This window comes from Dendrobium catenatum, unplaced genomic scaffold (genome assembly GCF_001605985.2).
Source record: "Dendrobium catenatum unplaced genomic scaffold, ASM160598v2 fragScaff_scaffold_665, whole genome shotgun sequence".
In the NCBI taxonomy this organism is placed as follows: Eukaryota; Viridiplantae; Streptophyta; class Magnoliopsida; order Asparagales; family Orchidaceae; genus Dendrobium; species Dendrobium catenatum.
In genome coordinates this window covers 4,775,829-4,791,717 of record NW_021319127.1, presented here as the reverse complement: position 1 = coordinate 4,791,717, position 15,889 = coordinate 4,775,829, and the positions used below count along the sequence as shown (strand labels likewise).

General features: G+C 34.5%; 1 protein-coding gene across 1 annotated transcript in view; it reads right to left on the bottom strand.

The window, feature by feature from the left end:
* Positions 1 to 5,486: 5,486 nt before the first annotated feature.
* LOC110092804 (protein PAT1 homolog 2) overlaps positions 5,487 to 15,889 on the bottom strand; it is a 60,065-nt gene continuing 49,662 nt past the window's right edge. Inside the window, exons 4-5 of the mRNA XM_020817474.2 lie at positions 9,630 to 9,699; positions 5,487 to 8,136 (exon numbers count right to left, since the gene is read on the bottom strand). Of these exons, the coding sequence (XP_020673133.1) occupies positions 5,960 to 8,136; positions 9,630 to 9,699 (2,247 nt within the window). The 3' untranslated portion in view covers positions 5,487 to 5,959. The remainder of the gene's footprint in view (positions 8,137 to 9,629; positions 9,700 to 15,889) is intronic.

Sequence of the window (15,889 nt, the reverse complement as noted above, 5' to 3'; positions counted from 1 at the left end):
TGATGCTAGGACTTTTCTTTATTTAGAAATTTAGCTAGGTATCTTTCTAATACAAAAGCAGCTAACTTCTAGAAAGCTTATATTCTTTTAAAAAATTCCTCTTATATTAACAAGGCTTACAATGTTCTCAGAAGAAAGAAAAAAAAATTAACACTGAGGTTGTTAGGTCGGCAAGCCCTTGATTAAAAAAAATGGAAGACTGAGTTAGCTGATAGATATCTAGTATGAAATTTATCGAACAATCATAACATGATTTTTTAATACATTTGTGACAGACGAGTTGGCTCGACTCGATAATACCATATATCTCAAATAAATTTAATTTATAAATTTTATCTTTTCCTTGCTTATTAGCAATGTAAATGCTTAGATAATATCTAATTAAAACTTTATTTAATAAATGCTGATGTGTTAGACAGGAATCCAAAAATTTATTTTATTTGTAAATCCAAAAAACTGTTAGACGGGACTTTTACCCGACTTTTGCAACGATACTTGAGAACTCCATCGCCTACCAACTAAGGTCCCTCATACCACTATTTCACGACAACGGTCTTTCAACCTTCATCACCCGCAGACTACATTCCTTCTGACCTCTATCACTCGATTATAATCACTCCAATCTCTGTCGTCTGAATACAATCCTTCGGACCATCGTCACTTGACTACGATCCCTCTGACCACCTGCACTCGTCTACAGTCCATTGATCTCAGTCGCCCGACTATAGTCCTTCTAACCTCAATTGTCAGCTGACCATAACCCTACTGATCAAATGAACATGCCAACGTTCTCTTGAGAACATGTCTCATATCGTGGATTCTTCTAACTCAAACTATGTAATGTGCTCTATATAATATATATTTACTACATTATAACAACAGATGTCCTTGAGAATGGGCATCATTAGTAATCAATAACAAACAGTAGTGGAATTATTTCAACTGGGTCAGGCTCGGTGGTTTTTCCTCTTATTAGGATTTTTCACGTAAAAATTCTAGTGTTTGTTATGACTCTTGTACATCTCTCTCTTATATGTATGTATGTTGGATCTTCATATAAAGCTAAGACATTAAACTCTTCTCTCTATCGCCTCCAATCTTCCAACACACATCAATTAGCATTTAAGTTAATAGGATTATTAGATACTTAATGTGTAATTAGTAAATCTTGATTAGTCAAGTACATTTATAAATAGCCACTATTTTGGGAACTTTTATTTGGTCTGGTCACCTGACGTTGCTCTACGTTCAGACGCCAGTAAAATAGTGCCACGTTTTCTCACTATTTACGGCGCGGCCCGACAACCCCGACCCGGAACAGAGACGGGACTGTTATGTTCGGGTGTTGCTAGGTATTGCTCGGTATTGGTCGATTTTGCTCGGCAATAACGAGAAATACCATTATGTGAAAACCAATAACGAGCAATACCGAGCAATACCGAGTAATACCGAGCAATACTGAGCAATACCGAGAAAATCTCGATATTGCTCAGTATTTCTCGGTATTGCTTGGTATTGGTCTTCACATAGCGATATTTTTCATTATTGCCAAGCAATACCTAGCAATATCGAGCAATACCTAGCAATACCGAGCAATATCTAGAGCAATACCGAGCAATATGCGAATATAGCAATCCCGAGTCAAGTCATCGGGCTGCGCAGTATTAAGTAAGATCACGTTACAACATATTATTAGCGTCCGAACGTAGAGCTATGTCAGGTCACCTGACCTAATAATTGTTCCTATTTTGGGCACATTATGAATAAATGAAAAAGCTCTATATTCTCCTCTCCTAATTTAATATTAACCTTTTTCAAAGTTAAGGGTAAACTCGAATCAATCGGCTATCATTGAGATCATTTGCGGTTGTAGTAGATTACCTATAGGTTATAAATTATTCATATTTTCAATTACAAATATCCAAGACATTCAAACATTCTTGAATAAATGTATTCTTAAATAATAAGTTTCATTTTAATTTAAAATTTATATTATGTTATGCTTTTAAGAATCATTTAAGAATAAGATAAATGAGTTTATTGTATATTTATTCAAGACATTTATCCAAATCAAACACATTATGTATGGCTTAATTAATAGTGATATTTGAATTATTTAAGAATACAAATAATAAGATAAATGAGTTATTGTATATTTATTCAATGACACTAAATTATCTTGGCAACTTAGTACCAAAAATAGTAATATTATTTAAATATGCTTATTGTTAAAAATATAAAATGGTTAAATATATATTTCTACCTTTTTATTATTTGCTATACTATTTATTATTTTTAGAGAGAAAAAAATGATAAAAAATTTGGCAATTATCAAGGCAGCTTATTTACTACATGCTAAAAATCAAGAGTTGTTTACCTTAAAGCTTCAAAATGAAAAAAATGGGATCACCTCAATTCCTCGATAAATTTTTAAATTTTATGTTGTGCTAATATGGGTCATTTATTTTTTAGCATATGTACATTGGTGTCCTTCTGTAGTTATATGTTGGCTTTCATGTTGATTTTGGAACATGAATTTTCAGTTGTTGTGGGTGCAGTGCTTTAAACAATATGCTTATTTTTTTGCTAGTGCTCTCTTTATACTGCATGGGTGTAGTTGAACCTAACAGTTATCGATGCTAGTGATTATGTGCATCGGTATTCTTTTGTTGTTATTGCTCCTACATTTATTTATTTGAATTTATTTCTTTCTGAATTCATTATCTGCTCATCGGGCTCTTCGTTTATTATGATCTAGTGGGAATGCAACATGCCTCGGACGATGATGATGATCCCGTAAGTCCAAGCCCTCTCCCCTTGGATGACCCGTGTAGCAACCAGGAGAGCTGTTCCTCCTCTACTTACAAACACTGAAATTCACTTCTTGAAATTCTGAGTCCAGGTATCTTGGATTTCGTTATGATGTCTTAATTTTGTTCCTCAAATTCCCTCTTTTGTTTCTACTATATTAGCATTCCCTATCATTTGGATAAAGGTTCTTTTCACATGAAAAATGAAAATGCTACTCTTTTATGTTTATATTGCTTGATGAAATTAAGACCTTAGATGTCTGAAACGCCACTTGTGCCAACAATGCTTGCTTGTTTTGTTAGGTTTCATTTGATTCATAGACAAGTATCATTTAAGGGCATTAAATTTAGTGTCCTTTAGGTAGCTAATTTAAACGGTGGGCTTTATTGCAAAATTTATTAGATGCCGAAGTTACCAATTATCTTTGGACACCTATTTTTGTTGATTCAACACAAGATCATAAAAATCATTTTGATTTAACCAGGAATTTTGGTACGAAGCCCTCACATCATTGCTCAGGAAAAGATGGAGTGGAAATCACAAAAATAGCTTCAAGACAGAATGTCAAGAAAGGGAGCAATTATTACGTCATGTCACCTGACGCGTCTAGAGGCAAATAATCACGCGCAACGTCACCTGAAACTCGGTATTGCTCGGTATACGTACGATTTTTTGTATGGACGTAATATTTACTCCAGGAAAGGAGTCTTTGATAGATTCGTAATATTTCCAATTGAAGGCTTTATACCGGACAACAAATTTTATAGAATTGATGACAGTGAGAGAACTAACACTGATGCCATTAAAGAGATAATTATTTCTTTCCCTCCATAGCTGATAAATAGAGCAACGAATGGTTAAAAAGCAAAATTGCTTTACACCTTTATTAAACTGCTGATTATTATCAAAATAATCAAATAATTGAAAGATGGTCGGCCTCAACAAAAATGATCTGAGCATCGGAAATAGCTCATTAAGCACATAAATAGAGAAGTCGCGCTAAAAAAAAAAAAAGATGTTTATGAGATTCAAAAGCTTAATGGCAGAGAAAGCAACTTAATGGTATATTAATAGCTTTTTTGATTAGTAAATCAGCCATTTTCAGCTTATCAATACTAGACATCCAGGCATAAGTAGAGTATCTCAGAGCTTATTATTTGATGTGTTAATTTGGGTGCAGCGATTCTATTTAGACTTCATTTGGGAAGATTTTTTTATTGATTTTTAAAATAATTTTTGAGTAAAAAAAATTAATTTTTATATTAAAAAACTATTTTAAAAAGAAGCATTGAGAAAGCCATCCCAAACAAGCCCTTAAGCACTTTTCTTAGAACTCCATTTTAAGTAGACTTTTGAAAGCTTTCCGTAGATGCTTTTCTAATGTTTTCCCGTTCTAAATACCGGCAAAAGCTCCAGATGCCCCCGCCCCCCACGTCTGTAGGCTCTTTTTTTTTTTGGACATTTAGGCCATTTAAGGCAAACTCACACACACAATGCATACACATAGACTCGAACCCTGGATCTCTTAGTTGGAAGCCTAAGCTCTCAACCAATAGGCCAAAGAGAGTTGTGTGTGTCTGTAGAAACTCCGATGCATGTTTACAGCTCTGCAAAAGCTTCGGCTCCACATTCCCTCTTCTAAGAGCAGCATATTGGACACAACTCAACTTGGTCTGTTGGTTGAGATATTAGTCTTCCAACCAATAGGTCTTGAGTTTGAGTCTTTGTGTATGCATTGTGTGTATTTACTTGCCTTAAATGGCCTAAATGTCTCAAAAAAAAAATCAGCATATTGACTCATCTCATCTTTATTTGTTTGTTAGAAATGTTGACTATTAATTAAAAGATTTAAAATCTACATAGATCTATTTAAGAGGTTACCAAGAAAAATTCATCTGTTATAATAAATATTACAGTTAACTGCAAAGTTAGCTTAATGTAAATATTTTGTTGCTATTAATTTTTAAAGTCTTACGTTACTTCATAAAACTATTTTCTTATCATAATGGATTTTAAATATATTTTAAATTTACTGATAGAATTATAGCATAAATAATTAAATACAGTCAGACGCAACAGAAATATGAAGTTATATTACTTGTATTACATTTTAGAATATATGTTCATGTAACGCTAATTATTTGTATTGATTATTGAAACGTATATTAAAATTTCTTATTTAAAATAATACTCAGTGTGTAATAATATTAATCTCCTTTTTCAGCTTGAAATCATTTAGCATGTCTAAATGAAAAATCATTAAAATAATTAAAGCATGCAACCATAGAATTGATACGTTTAAATAAACATAAACAATAAAAAAATTTAATTGTAAACATACAATATATTATTAGTTTAAAAGTTATTATAATTTACTATTTTTAAAAACTTCACATATATGATATTTTTCTGTGCGGACACTAAATTATTCAGAGCAAATCAGAACACGTCACATCACGTGATATATAGAGCGATACACAGTTGACGTCCACATCAAATATATGACATGACACATTCTGATTCACCTCCGAACGACATTTAGATTTTCTCACAGATGATTTAGAATTCAATGATAGCAACTGCAGGTGGCCTACACATCAAATAAGGGATAGAATGTGTTGGTCAATTACTAGACTAACGAGTTTTAAAGATTAATTCTAAGGTGAAAACAAAACTTTCCCCCTACGCAAAAGTGATTAAACCACCTAAATATAAATTCTATCAAAATAATTACAACAACAAATCCACACATAGAAGTACCCTTATGACACATTGATGTCTAAAAACTGAAGAAATGATCGGTCTCCAGAATCAAACCTGTATAGGTTTGAGGCACTAATAAACTTAACTGGAGTTCCCATGCAGAGCGAACAAAATAAAGCTCCCCAGAAGCAGAAACCTCCCGGTAACTCCCAACAGTTTCTAAAGTTTACATGTTAGAAGAGACAAAGTTCAGAGAAAGAACACAGTGAAAACTAACATCTGATCGCAGGGCATAAGCAATTCTCACACCTTCTGATATGAGCATTGATGATGATGCATGGTGATGGTAATGAAGGCTTGTATTCATAAAAGAACTGGCCCAAAGGGTGCTTGCATGCCTGATCATGGAAGTGCATTGTTCACCCATTTAAACGGTAGAGACATATCAACCAGGCACTGATTCTGAAGGCATTGGGCCGTTGTTACCTGCATGAGCGCTATATCCAATAACAGGCATAGATCTCTGTGCAAAATCAAGTAACTGCTTCCGTTGACGGTCATTTGTGTGGGGAAGACTGGCACGTAACAGCTCCACCGGCATTTCCCTGTTAACAGCCCTGTTTACCTCAGATCCCACAAGGTTAGCACCAGGCGACTGAGTAAGCAAGGATTGCATTATACTGTCATATTTACTGAGGCAATACTTAGCCAGCAGACTAAAAAATGCATCAAAAGATGCCTGCCACAGAGCTCTACTGGGCATGCTGTATTTGTTGGCAGCATGTAGATCAGTCAGTAGGTCAGTTGCTCTCTCAAGGACAGATTTTATGATAATAGAGGCTCCATCACCAGCAGTGCTTCCAAGTGGTCGAAGAGGTGGCTGCTCCGATGAACAAACAACAGCAGCAAGGCAAGCACTTAATGCACTGAGATCCATGCCATACACACAAGAGGAAACAGTCCGAGCAAGATTTATGTTGGTTTCAGCTGCACTTGCATCAGAGGGCAAGCCACCAAATAAAAACCTCAGATGACGGAAGATTGCCATGCAAACTATCCGAGCAAGCTCACTTCCAGGATAAAGAAGCTGAAGATAACGTGAAAGGAGCTTCCGGCCTTTGGGAAGGGAGACAAGTCGAAGGAACACGAGATCATCCTTTGGACCAAGTCCTACAGAGTGGCCAGCTTTACCAGGGCCAAGCGGGTCAGCAAGTTGAAGGGAGGCTGCAAGTCCTTCAACAAGGACCTGTCGCCTCCGCTTTAGTTGAGAGCCACCATCTTGAGTTTGGCTGAACTTTAAAAGCCGATCAATATCATCCACATCAAGAAGAAGACAAAGACCATCCTCAATGGTGATCCTGGCAGCCAGCATAGTTTCTTGCTCAAGGGGTTTCACAGAAGACTTCTGTTCAAGGATTCCATCACCAAGAACAGATGGGGGGTCAACTTCAAGTAGAGGGCGAGGCCTACGTATGGAAGAGAATGAAATCCTGCCAAGTGCATCAACTTGTAGATATGCAGGTTTCTCATTATTAGAACGGCTGCGAGAATGCAAGTCTCTGATGAACGATGGACAGAACTGGTTCTTCAACCTCGACCCAGAAGATTTTTTTGCTAAACAGGCCTGGTGGTAGTAGTCATCTATGTAAGGGTCGTGGCTTTGTGTTGCAGCATGCTGCATTCTCAAAATGCTTTCTATTTCTTCTGAAGACATATATTTTGATTTAAACTGTAATGACCCACTGTCACTCTTCCGAATGCCAGCATCAGCAAGTTGTTGAGTACTTCGCATGTTTTGTCGTCCTTTATGAGAAGGTTTTGGCCTATGCTCTCTAAACTCAGAAATGCCAGGATTTGCGTCAAAATTGTTTGCCAAATAAGAGGAAGGAAGGTGACTAAAATGTTGAGACTGGAACTGTGGCAAAGAAGGTAGATATTGTTTGAGATGGAGCCTCTGCTGCTGCTGAAGTGAAAAAAGCTGTGGAGTCAACAAACCATTGGGATGAGGCAACTGTTGTTGCAACAAACCAAGTAGGGGAGTGTGATTTTCCCCAGAAAAAAGGGAAGCTTCATTCATCCATAGACTCTGTGGTCTGCTATTAATTGGAAGATCTGGAGTAAACTGGGAAATGTTTCCTGCATATGGCAACCCCCGAAGCAATCCTGACAAATGAAGCTGAGAAGCAGACAAGGGTGAGAGATTAGGTGCTGACAAAGGCAGATGAGTTCCTGTACTAAGCGATGTTATATCTGGTTGGTGTGATGAAATATGTGATTGACCACCAGGTAAATGGTAGGACTTGTAAGATGACTTCGGTACAATAAGAGGGCCACTCATATGCTGTTGCTCTAATGGTTGCTCAGGGTACGAGGATGCTCTGTACAATGATGATGTGTAGGATGACTTGGGTAGAATAGGAGCAGTAGTATGCTGTTGCTGAAGTGGTTGCTCAGGATATGAGGATGTTCTGTACAATGGCCTTGATTCAAAATGTCGAACTGGAGATGAATGTGGCTGTGACCACCATCTTTTGCCTTCTTGAACACTTTCAGCATCTAATATTTGCTGATCCGACCAGTTGGAAAAATCTGGTTCCTGTGTCCAGTCCACAGTGGAAGAACCTAAGAGCAGCAAAATATTTTCAGCTAATTTAAACTTGAACTTGAAAGACCATATAACATAAAAATTCGAAAGCAAACTCCTACGAAGAATTAAAACAAAACAAATAAAATTTCATATGACAAAAAACTTGACAATATTGGAAAAAATTGACAGATAATAAAATCAATAAACTACGTATTTTAGGCTAAAAATAGTTTATTTTCGAGAAACTATTAGTATGTACAAAATAGTTTCTTTATTAGGAATTGAAAGCCCCACTAAAACTCCTTTGAAAATAAAATTTGACAATTTTGAAGAAAAAGAGCTGCTATAGGTCAAAATTAACGAAGGGAAACCACAGCCCATCTTTGGCAAACATAGAACTACAATTCAAATGAAGATGGATAATGGGTGGGGAGAAAATCCGACTTTTGTAGGAAACTAATTTAAATGAATGACGAACTACCAATGCCTTGTTAAAATAATTTCGAAATAGCTTTCAGAATTAACATTTTTCTAATAGCTAATATTGTAGAGCAAATGCTACCATTTCTAATTATATTAAAAAATGCAGTTCAGCAAACTCTTATGAAAATATATACAATGCGTATATGTCAAATAGAGACCTCCTAAGGATTGTTCGATATGACAATTATCTCCACAAGTTTTAAAAAGTTCATAGCACAGCCATCAGGTTATGGAATGTCACATTTTAATCCAGTCTGTTAACAGTGTTAAGTACATCTTTTGGATCAAAAGGCCTATAGCATGCAAAATCTTGCACGGTGTTAAAGGCATTTCAAAGAGCATTTCAATACTGGCTAGATCATTTTCCACGAAAAAAAGGTTGAACTTCATCGAAAATTAAAAGGATAGGCCACATGTTACTATTATCAAAACATGAAAATTGAAAAAATTTCATCAAACTTATTGATTGGGAGGAAACCGGCAGACTTAATCATAACTTTCATCCTGGACACTCATGAAGAGCTGTAAAATTATACATTACATAGCATAATACTTACACTAAAAGCCAAGTATTCCATATAATTATCTCATGGGATTACGCTTATTCTATCCAAAACGAGAATATATACTGATTTTAAACGAGTAAACAAAGCTCACATTATCTCAAAGAATTCATGCAATTCATCTATGCAAAACCATCAATATCACCCAAATGGAAAATGATTTTTCCCTTGCTGAGCTGAGCAATAGATGATCCAAAACCCATAATGATCAATTGCTAATAAGTTGCATCTTAAAATTTCATTCATATGCTTAATAATTTACTTACAGCATAAACCTTTATTTGAGTTACCTCCAGGCAATTTCTCTGGAGCGTGTTTAAAAATGTGTAGATGGGAAACAATTCCACAAGAAGCAGAATTATGAGATTGTAAACTAAGAAACTGATGAGATAAACAAAAACCATGTCTTCAAGTGTTTTTCTTGTTAAAAGCTAGAGCATAGAAAGCAATCACAATAGGTAAAACTCAAAAGCATAACTCACTTTCTCTTGAAAATGACCCTCTATCACCAATAACTCCTGCATTATTTGGTTCACTAATAGTTCTGCTTAGCTGAAACAGAGAAGTAAACAATCAACTTACTTGAGCAACAAACTTACAGCACGCAAAAAAGTTCAGTCTTAGGAACACAAGTTGTACCACATAAAAGCATAATTAAGATGAAAAGAAATAGAATCTCATCAGTATACGAAGAAATATATGCAGTAGGTACCAAAATTATACCACATTATATAACATATACCATGCATAAACTACAAGTAATCTATTACAATAAAAAAGTATTGCACGTCATGCAAAATGAACCTGCATTACATAAATCAATACCGGAAATTTACTAATCATGAAAAAAACCAAATCCTTCAATCAGTAATGAAAACTTTTCAAGTATGGAATAATCAAATTTCCAACTGCATGAAAAAACGATGGCAAACACTGCACATGAGACTCTAGAAAATACTGGTTAAGGGGAAGGATTCATGCCTTACCATTCATTGAAAAGGGACGATTTCTGAGGTTCAAATACATGACTTCAAAGTTACGCTCGAGACAACCTAACCATTTCCCTAAGTCCATCCCCTAAACATGTCAAACTGATTTTATTTTTTTTACAAATATAGTGCAAGTGTGAAACATACTGATTAAAAACAACTAAGAATGCTATTGGGGTATAATAATAAAAGGCTCTACTATTGAAAAGCATTATATTAGCTGGATGATTTTATGCCCTCATAATTGAGGTTATTCTTCTCTATATTAGTTTACATTTTGCATCTGTCATATGCTTATATATGGGCTTCCACATTCGGCCAAGACACAACAAATAGATATTTCACTAACATTGCATCGAAATAAGGTTACATCAACTAGTTGTGCATATATATGTTAAATAGAGACCTCCTAAAGATTGTTCAATATAATAATTATCCCCACAAGTTTTAAAAAGTACATAGCACGATCTTCAGGTTATGGTATGTTACATTTAAGTCTAATCTATTAACTTTGCTAAGTACCATCTTTTGGATCAAAATGCCGCTAGCATATATACAATGCACATGAGGCTTGAGGAAATATTGGTTCAAGGGGAAGGATGCATGGCTTACATTTCATTGCAAAGTAATGGTTTCTGAGGTTCAAATACATGACCTCCAAGTTACGATTGAGTCAACCTAACCATTACCCTAAGTCCATCCTCTAAGCAAGACATGTGATTTTTTTTTGTTGCAAATATAGTGCAAGTGCAAAACATACTGGTTAAAAACAAGTACGGATGTTGTTGGCGTATAATATATTCTTCTCTATATTAGTTTACTTTTTACATCTGTCGTATGCTTATGTATGGGTTTCCACGTTCGCCCAATCACACAACAACTAAATATTTCACTAACATTATCTTGAAGTAAGGTTACCTCGACCAGTTGTGCAAAGGCATGCATCCCTCGATGCACCTGCTCCTAAGCATACTACACTTTCAATTCATGCCTACTCACCCATGTATTTGATTGCCTACAATCACAACGGCAACAGCTCTTTATCTGTGCTTGTGTGCCCGTTTCCTAGCTCGTTGGCATGTCCAAATCTAGCTGCACGCCCCCTAACAGCAAACAGCATTACGGCTTTGATATGATAACTCCAAGTTTCTAAGATCTAAATTTCCCTCTCCCGCTCAATCCAGAAAGTGTCATAGCTTTTTATTTCAATTTCAATGAGCTAAACCCTCAACATGTTAAGATATAAATTTCAATGTAACCAATTATCTCCTGTGGTCAAGGACATCCTGCTTCCCTTTTTGCTCTCATAACAAATGTCGTCATCCTGATGCCTCTACTCCAAATAATGATGCCACCATCAAATTATCGAAGTACAAGTGTCTAACTATATTTGTTCTTGTCCGATTAGTTAATAGTCTTGAATTGTCTATTGCCCCAACTGTTATCCTTCAAAATTTCACCAAAAAGATGATGGAATTTCTTTGATCCGTATAATTTTAGGAAAATAATATATCATATATCAACACTTTCTGCTCAAAATTATCATCTCTTAAACAAAACAAGTAGATCCAAGTCTTATACTAAGAAGTGGGATGATTTAATTCTCTACCACTACACTATTGATCCTACAATTTTACATTAACATAATAAAGAATTGCTTCTGCCAAATTTATCTTGAACTTGCATTCTCCTACATAAGGTGTAAGATCAAATTTGATGGCAGAATCTATGGCCCCTAATATTGCAACTCTTTCACAAGTTTTGTACTTTACAAAGCTCTCCTCTTTATCTCCCACTCCTAACCATTAGCTAGGGAAACGTAGTTGTGGTAGATGCTCTAGTCATGAACTTGATTATGACAAGAATATATTTCTCTATTGCAACTACACAAACCATCCTCCAAAATGATAAAATGAGAAATTTAATAACCAACAACTGCTCGACATATTTCTATAGTTGATTATGCCCTGTCTACTCCAGGTGCATCATCCTCTAGATTGGTTTCTCTCAAGAAGAAAAAAGTGCTTCAACAGTCGCAATCATCTCTCTCAGTGTCATATGTTGTCTACTGTGGATCTGATGCAACTATCTCTACTAATATATCTACGTTTGTAGATTCAAGTTCCTCGACCCAAATGACAAGAGCCTCAAACTCTTGCATCTCTCCACATAACCTCCCTCCCTTGTGTTATTGTCATTAGTGGTCTCCCCCTCTCGACACTTAAAAGGGGTATTGTGCATCCTTCAAATACTATCTCTTAAATATTTTACATGCCACAATTTTCTACCAATTTATTTTATATTCACGGTATTACAAAGATTTAAACATGCTTGGTAATATTTTGTCCCTCGTAGTGTGTTTCAAAATCTGAACTCAAAGAGATGTTTGGTGGAGATGTTGAATTTGGTTGAATCTACTACGAACACAATGCTCCTATCACCCTCTTCTTCAATGTTAATTCTTTCACTTGTATTGCTGGTTACGGCATCCTCTACCTAACAGGCTTCAAGATGTTGTCATTATTGCTTTACCTTTATCCAGATATGACTAATAGTCTAATGTGCCCTATACAATGGATAAATACCACCGCATGTCTTTTCTAACTTCTACGACTAGTCGTCATCCTCTTTCCTTTTGAGTTAGTTTGCTCATAGAATTGGGCTCTAGCTCTCTCTTTAGTCACATAGGATTCCACTCTTTTGTCACATTCATTGATGATTTTTCATGGGTTGCTAGGTTTATTAGCTCAAATATCACTTAGATGAGCTTCATGTATTTTAAAATTCTAACAACATAACAAAAATTCAATTTTCCACTTTAATCAAATTTTGTGTGTAAATAATTCTTAAGGAATTATGTATCTCAACTTCACACTTACTCTATCAATGGTATTATCATTAAACTTTTGTCTCAATACATCTGAATTGAAAGATGTTAAATGACAAAAATCAAATTATTTGTTATGCTACAAGGACTTTGAAGTTTAATACGAATGTCCCATATCCCCTCTCCTTCTCTATAATATCTTGCTCATTTCCACTCATTATTCAGTTTAAGTTAACTTTCCCTTCACATCATGGGCATTTAGCTTTTGAAGTATCTTTCTTGGGCATTTTCACACTCATAAAGTTTATCAATGTCATGATCACTTTACTTGACGACTATAAACTTCAATCGATGAAAACTTTCATGAGACTACACATTTGTTTTATACTTCCTTTACATTGAGACACCTTCAACGCTTATTTCTCTTCCTGCATAAGTTCACGGAACCAACCTCTAACCCTATGCATGTCTACCTATGATGCATCGACACTTCTCCTCAAAGAGGCGTGCAATGCCCGACACATGTCAGACACGCTGAAAACGTGTCCAATTAAAAAATATTAAATACAAATTGGACAAACGTGTCCGACACGTGCATCTTAAATATTTTATGAATTTTTTTTTAATATAATTTCTTGTATTTGGCTGGATTTAAAAAAAAAATTCTTATTTCCTATCCACGCACCAAATTAACATCCGCACTTAATACCCATTCATTGAATATTCTCATTTTCATTTATCTTTGACAATGAAAGTATTGTCATCTCCTCTCTCAGAGACTGATAAACAACATCGAGGCCCGACTCTCGACATCCTAATACTAATCATCTTTGACAAATCTCAAATAGTTGAAAAATCCTTGTAATAACGCCCAAGTTTTCAAAAAGACAACAACGAAAATCAAGGCAGAATGCCTTAGAAAGGCGAAGCGTCAACCTTGAGGGAGATCAAGGTATAAGACTCAAAATAAAATAAAATAACCCACAAATTTACAAATAATTCATAAAAATAACAAAAATGAAAATAAAAGAAATATCAACATATTTAATTAATTCATAATCATACGAATATAAACCACAATTCTCAATATTTAATTTTAGTATAAAATGAAAGTTTGAAAGGAGATTCAAGATAAACATTCACTTAAAACTTAAATATGCCACAAGAATTAGGATCCACAGCAGCCTCACCCTAACTTTCATATTCTTCATACGATACCTTATATATAATAATTTTATCATCCTCGAATTCTGTCATACTGTTATCTTCAAAATCTTCTTGAATTACAACATATTTTCCTTTTACTCCCTACATTAGTTACAACTGGGTTTAATGTAATTTAAGTAAAATAATAAATTAATAACACAACAAAATAATTCATTATACTTAAATTACCTTTTGGATTTATTAAGCTCCAACCCCAATTTGCAACTTTTTTTAAATGAATGTGAAATAGAAGATGCTCTAAATTCAGTAGCCTTTTATATATTAGAATTAATATATTCATCCTCATTATTAAAGACCATTAATTTATCTTCAACTTCAAAATTTTCACCATTTTTTATGTTACTAATTCATCATCATATAGTATATCATAAACAACAAAAGAAACCATTTTATCATCAATAGTTATTTGTCTTTGTAATTTGAGTTATCTATCGCTTAATTTTATTAAACATAACATAAACAATTCATCTTATAATCAATTGGTTCCTTCTCTTTATATAATAAAATAAATACATAATAATAATAATATATTTTTAAAAAATTATAAAATTTAACTTGAAGTGCCACACCTGAAGCATAAAGCCACAAGGCTTACGCCTCATTTAAAAAAGATTGAAGCCTCACTACCATCAATGAGGCTTAAGCCCTCGAGGAGTGTGCCTTGAAGGATTTTCAAAACCATAATAACACCACAAATCATTGTATCTTCATCAAGCATACTAATTGTTTATGGTGATAACATCTATACTCACTAAAAAAATTCATAAAAACATCTAATAGGCAAAATACTACTTACAAAAGAAAATTTTAAACATCTAATAGGCAAAATATTACTTACAAAAGAAATTTTTCAAAAAAGATATGATGAGTTTACCAAAGTACTTTCTAGAGTCGAATTTGTTATAACAAAAAAGGGGTAGCGCAATCCCAAAGAAACTATGCCATTGATATTTTTGAAGAAATTAATCTTCTAAGTAATAAATTGATTAATTAGTATATATAATTAGAGGCAAAACGTTATGAAGATTCCAACCATGTAAAATAATGAATAATTATTAAATGTTTTGTCTTAGTTTTAAAGGTGAGTTGGCAAGTTGATTTATTTTGCTACTACTAGGCCTAGAATTTCATTTGTCAAGGGAGTGAACGAATGATGAATGCAAATTTAGAAGTAAAACATTGAGAGGATGCTTAATGACTTCTCCTGCATATCAAAGATTCCCTTGTACCCCTATAGGTTGAACTACTTTTAGAAGTTGAATATGCTCATGCAAAAGGTAATTTGATCATCCAAAAAAATAAATAAACAACTAGTTGTAGTTAGATTAAGTGATGAAGTTGAATACATAGTTATAGCTCAATCTGCATGTGAAATGATGCAAGTAAAATTTATTTTAGGGGAGTTTGCTTTTCCAGTCACTACAACAACAACATCAAGCCTTTATCCCACTACGTGGGGTCGGCTACATGAATCCTTTTTCTCCATTGTGTCCTATTAAAAGTCAAATTCTCATTTAAATCTAATAAAGAAAGGTCATTCCTAATATTTTCTAACCAAGTATTTTTAGGTCTACCCCTACCTTTCTTAACATAAGTCAAATCTAATACCTCTACTCTCCTAACCGGGTCATCGCAAGGCCGCCGTTTTATGTGACCAAACCATCAAAGGCGACTCTCTCTAATCTTGTCTTCTACTGGA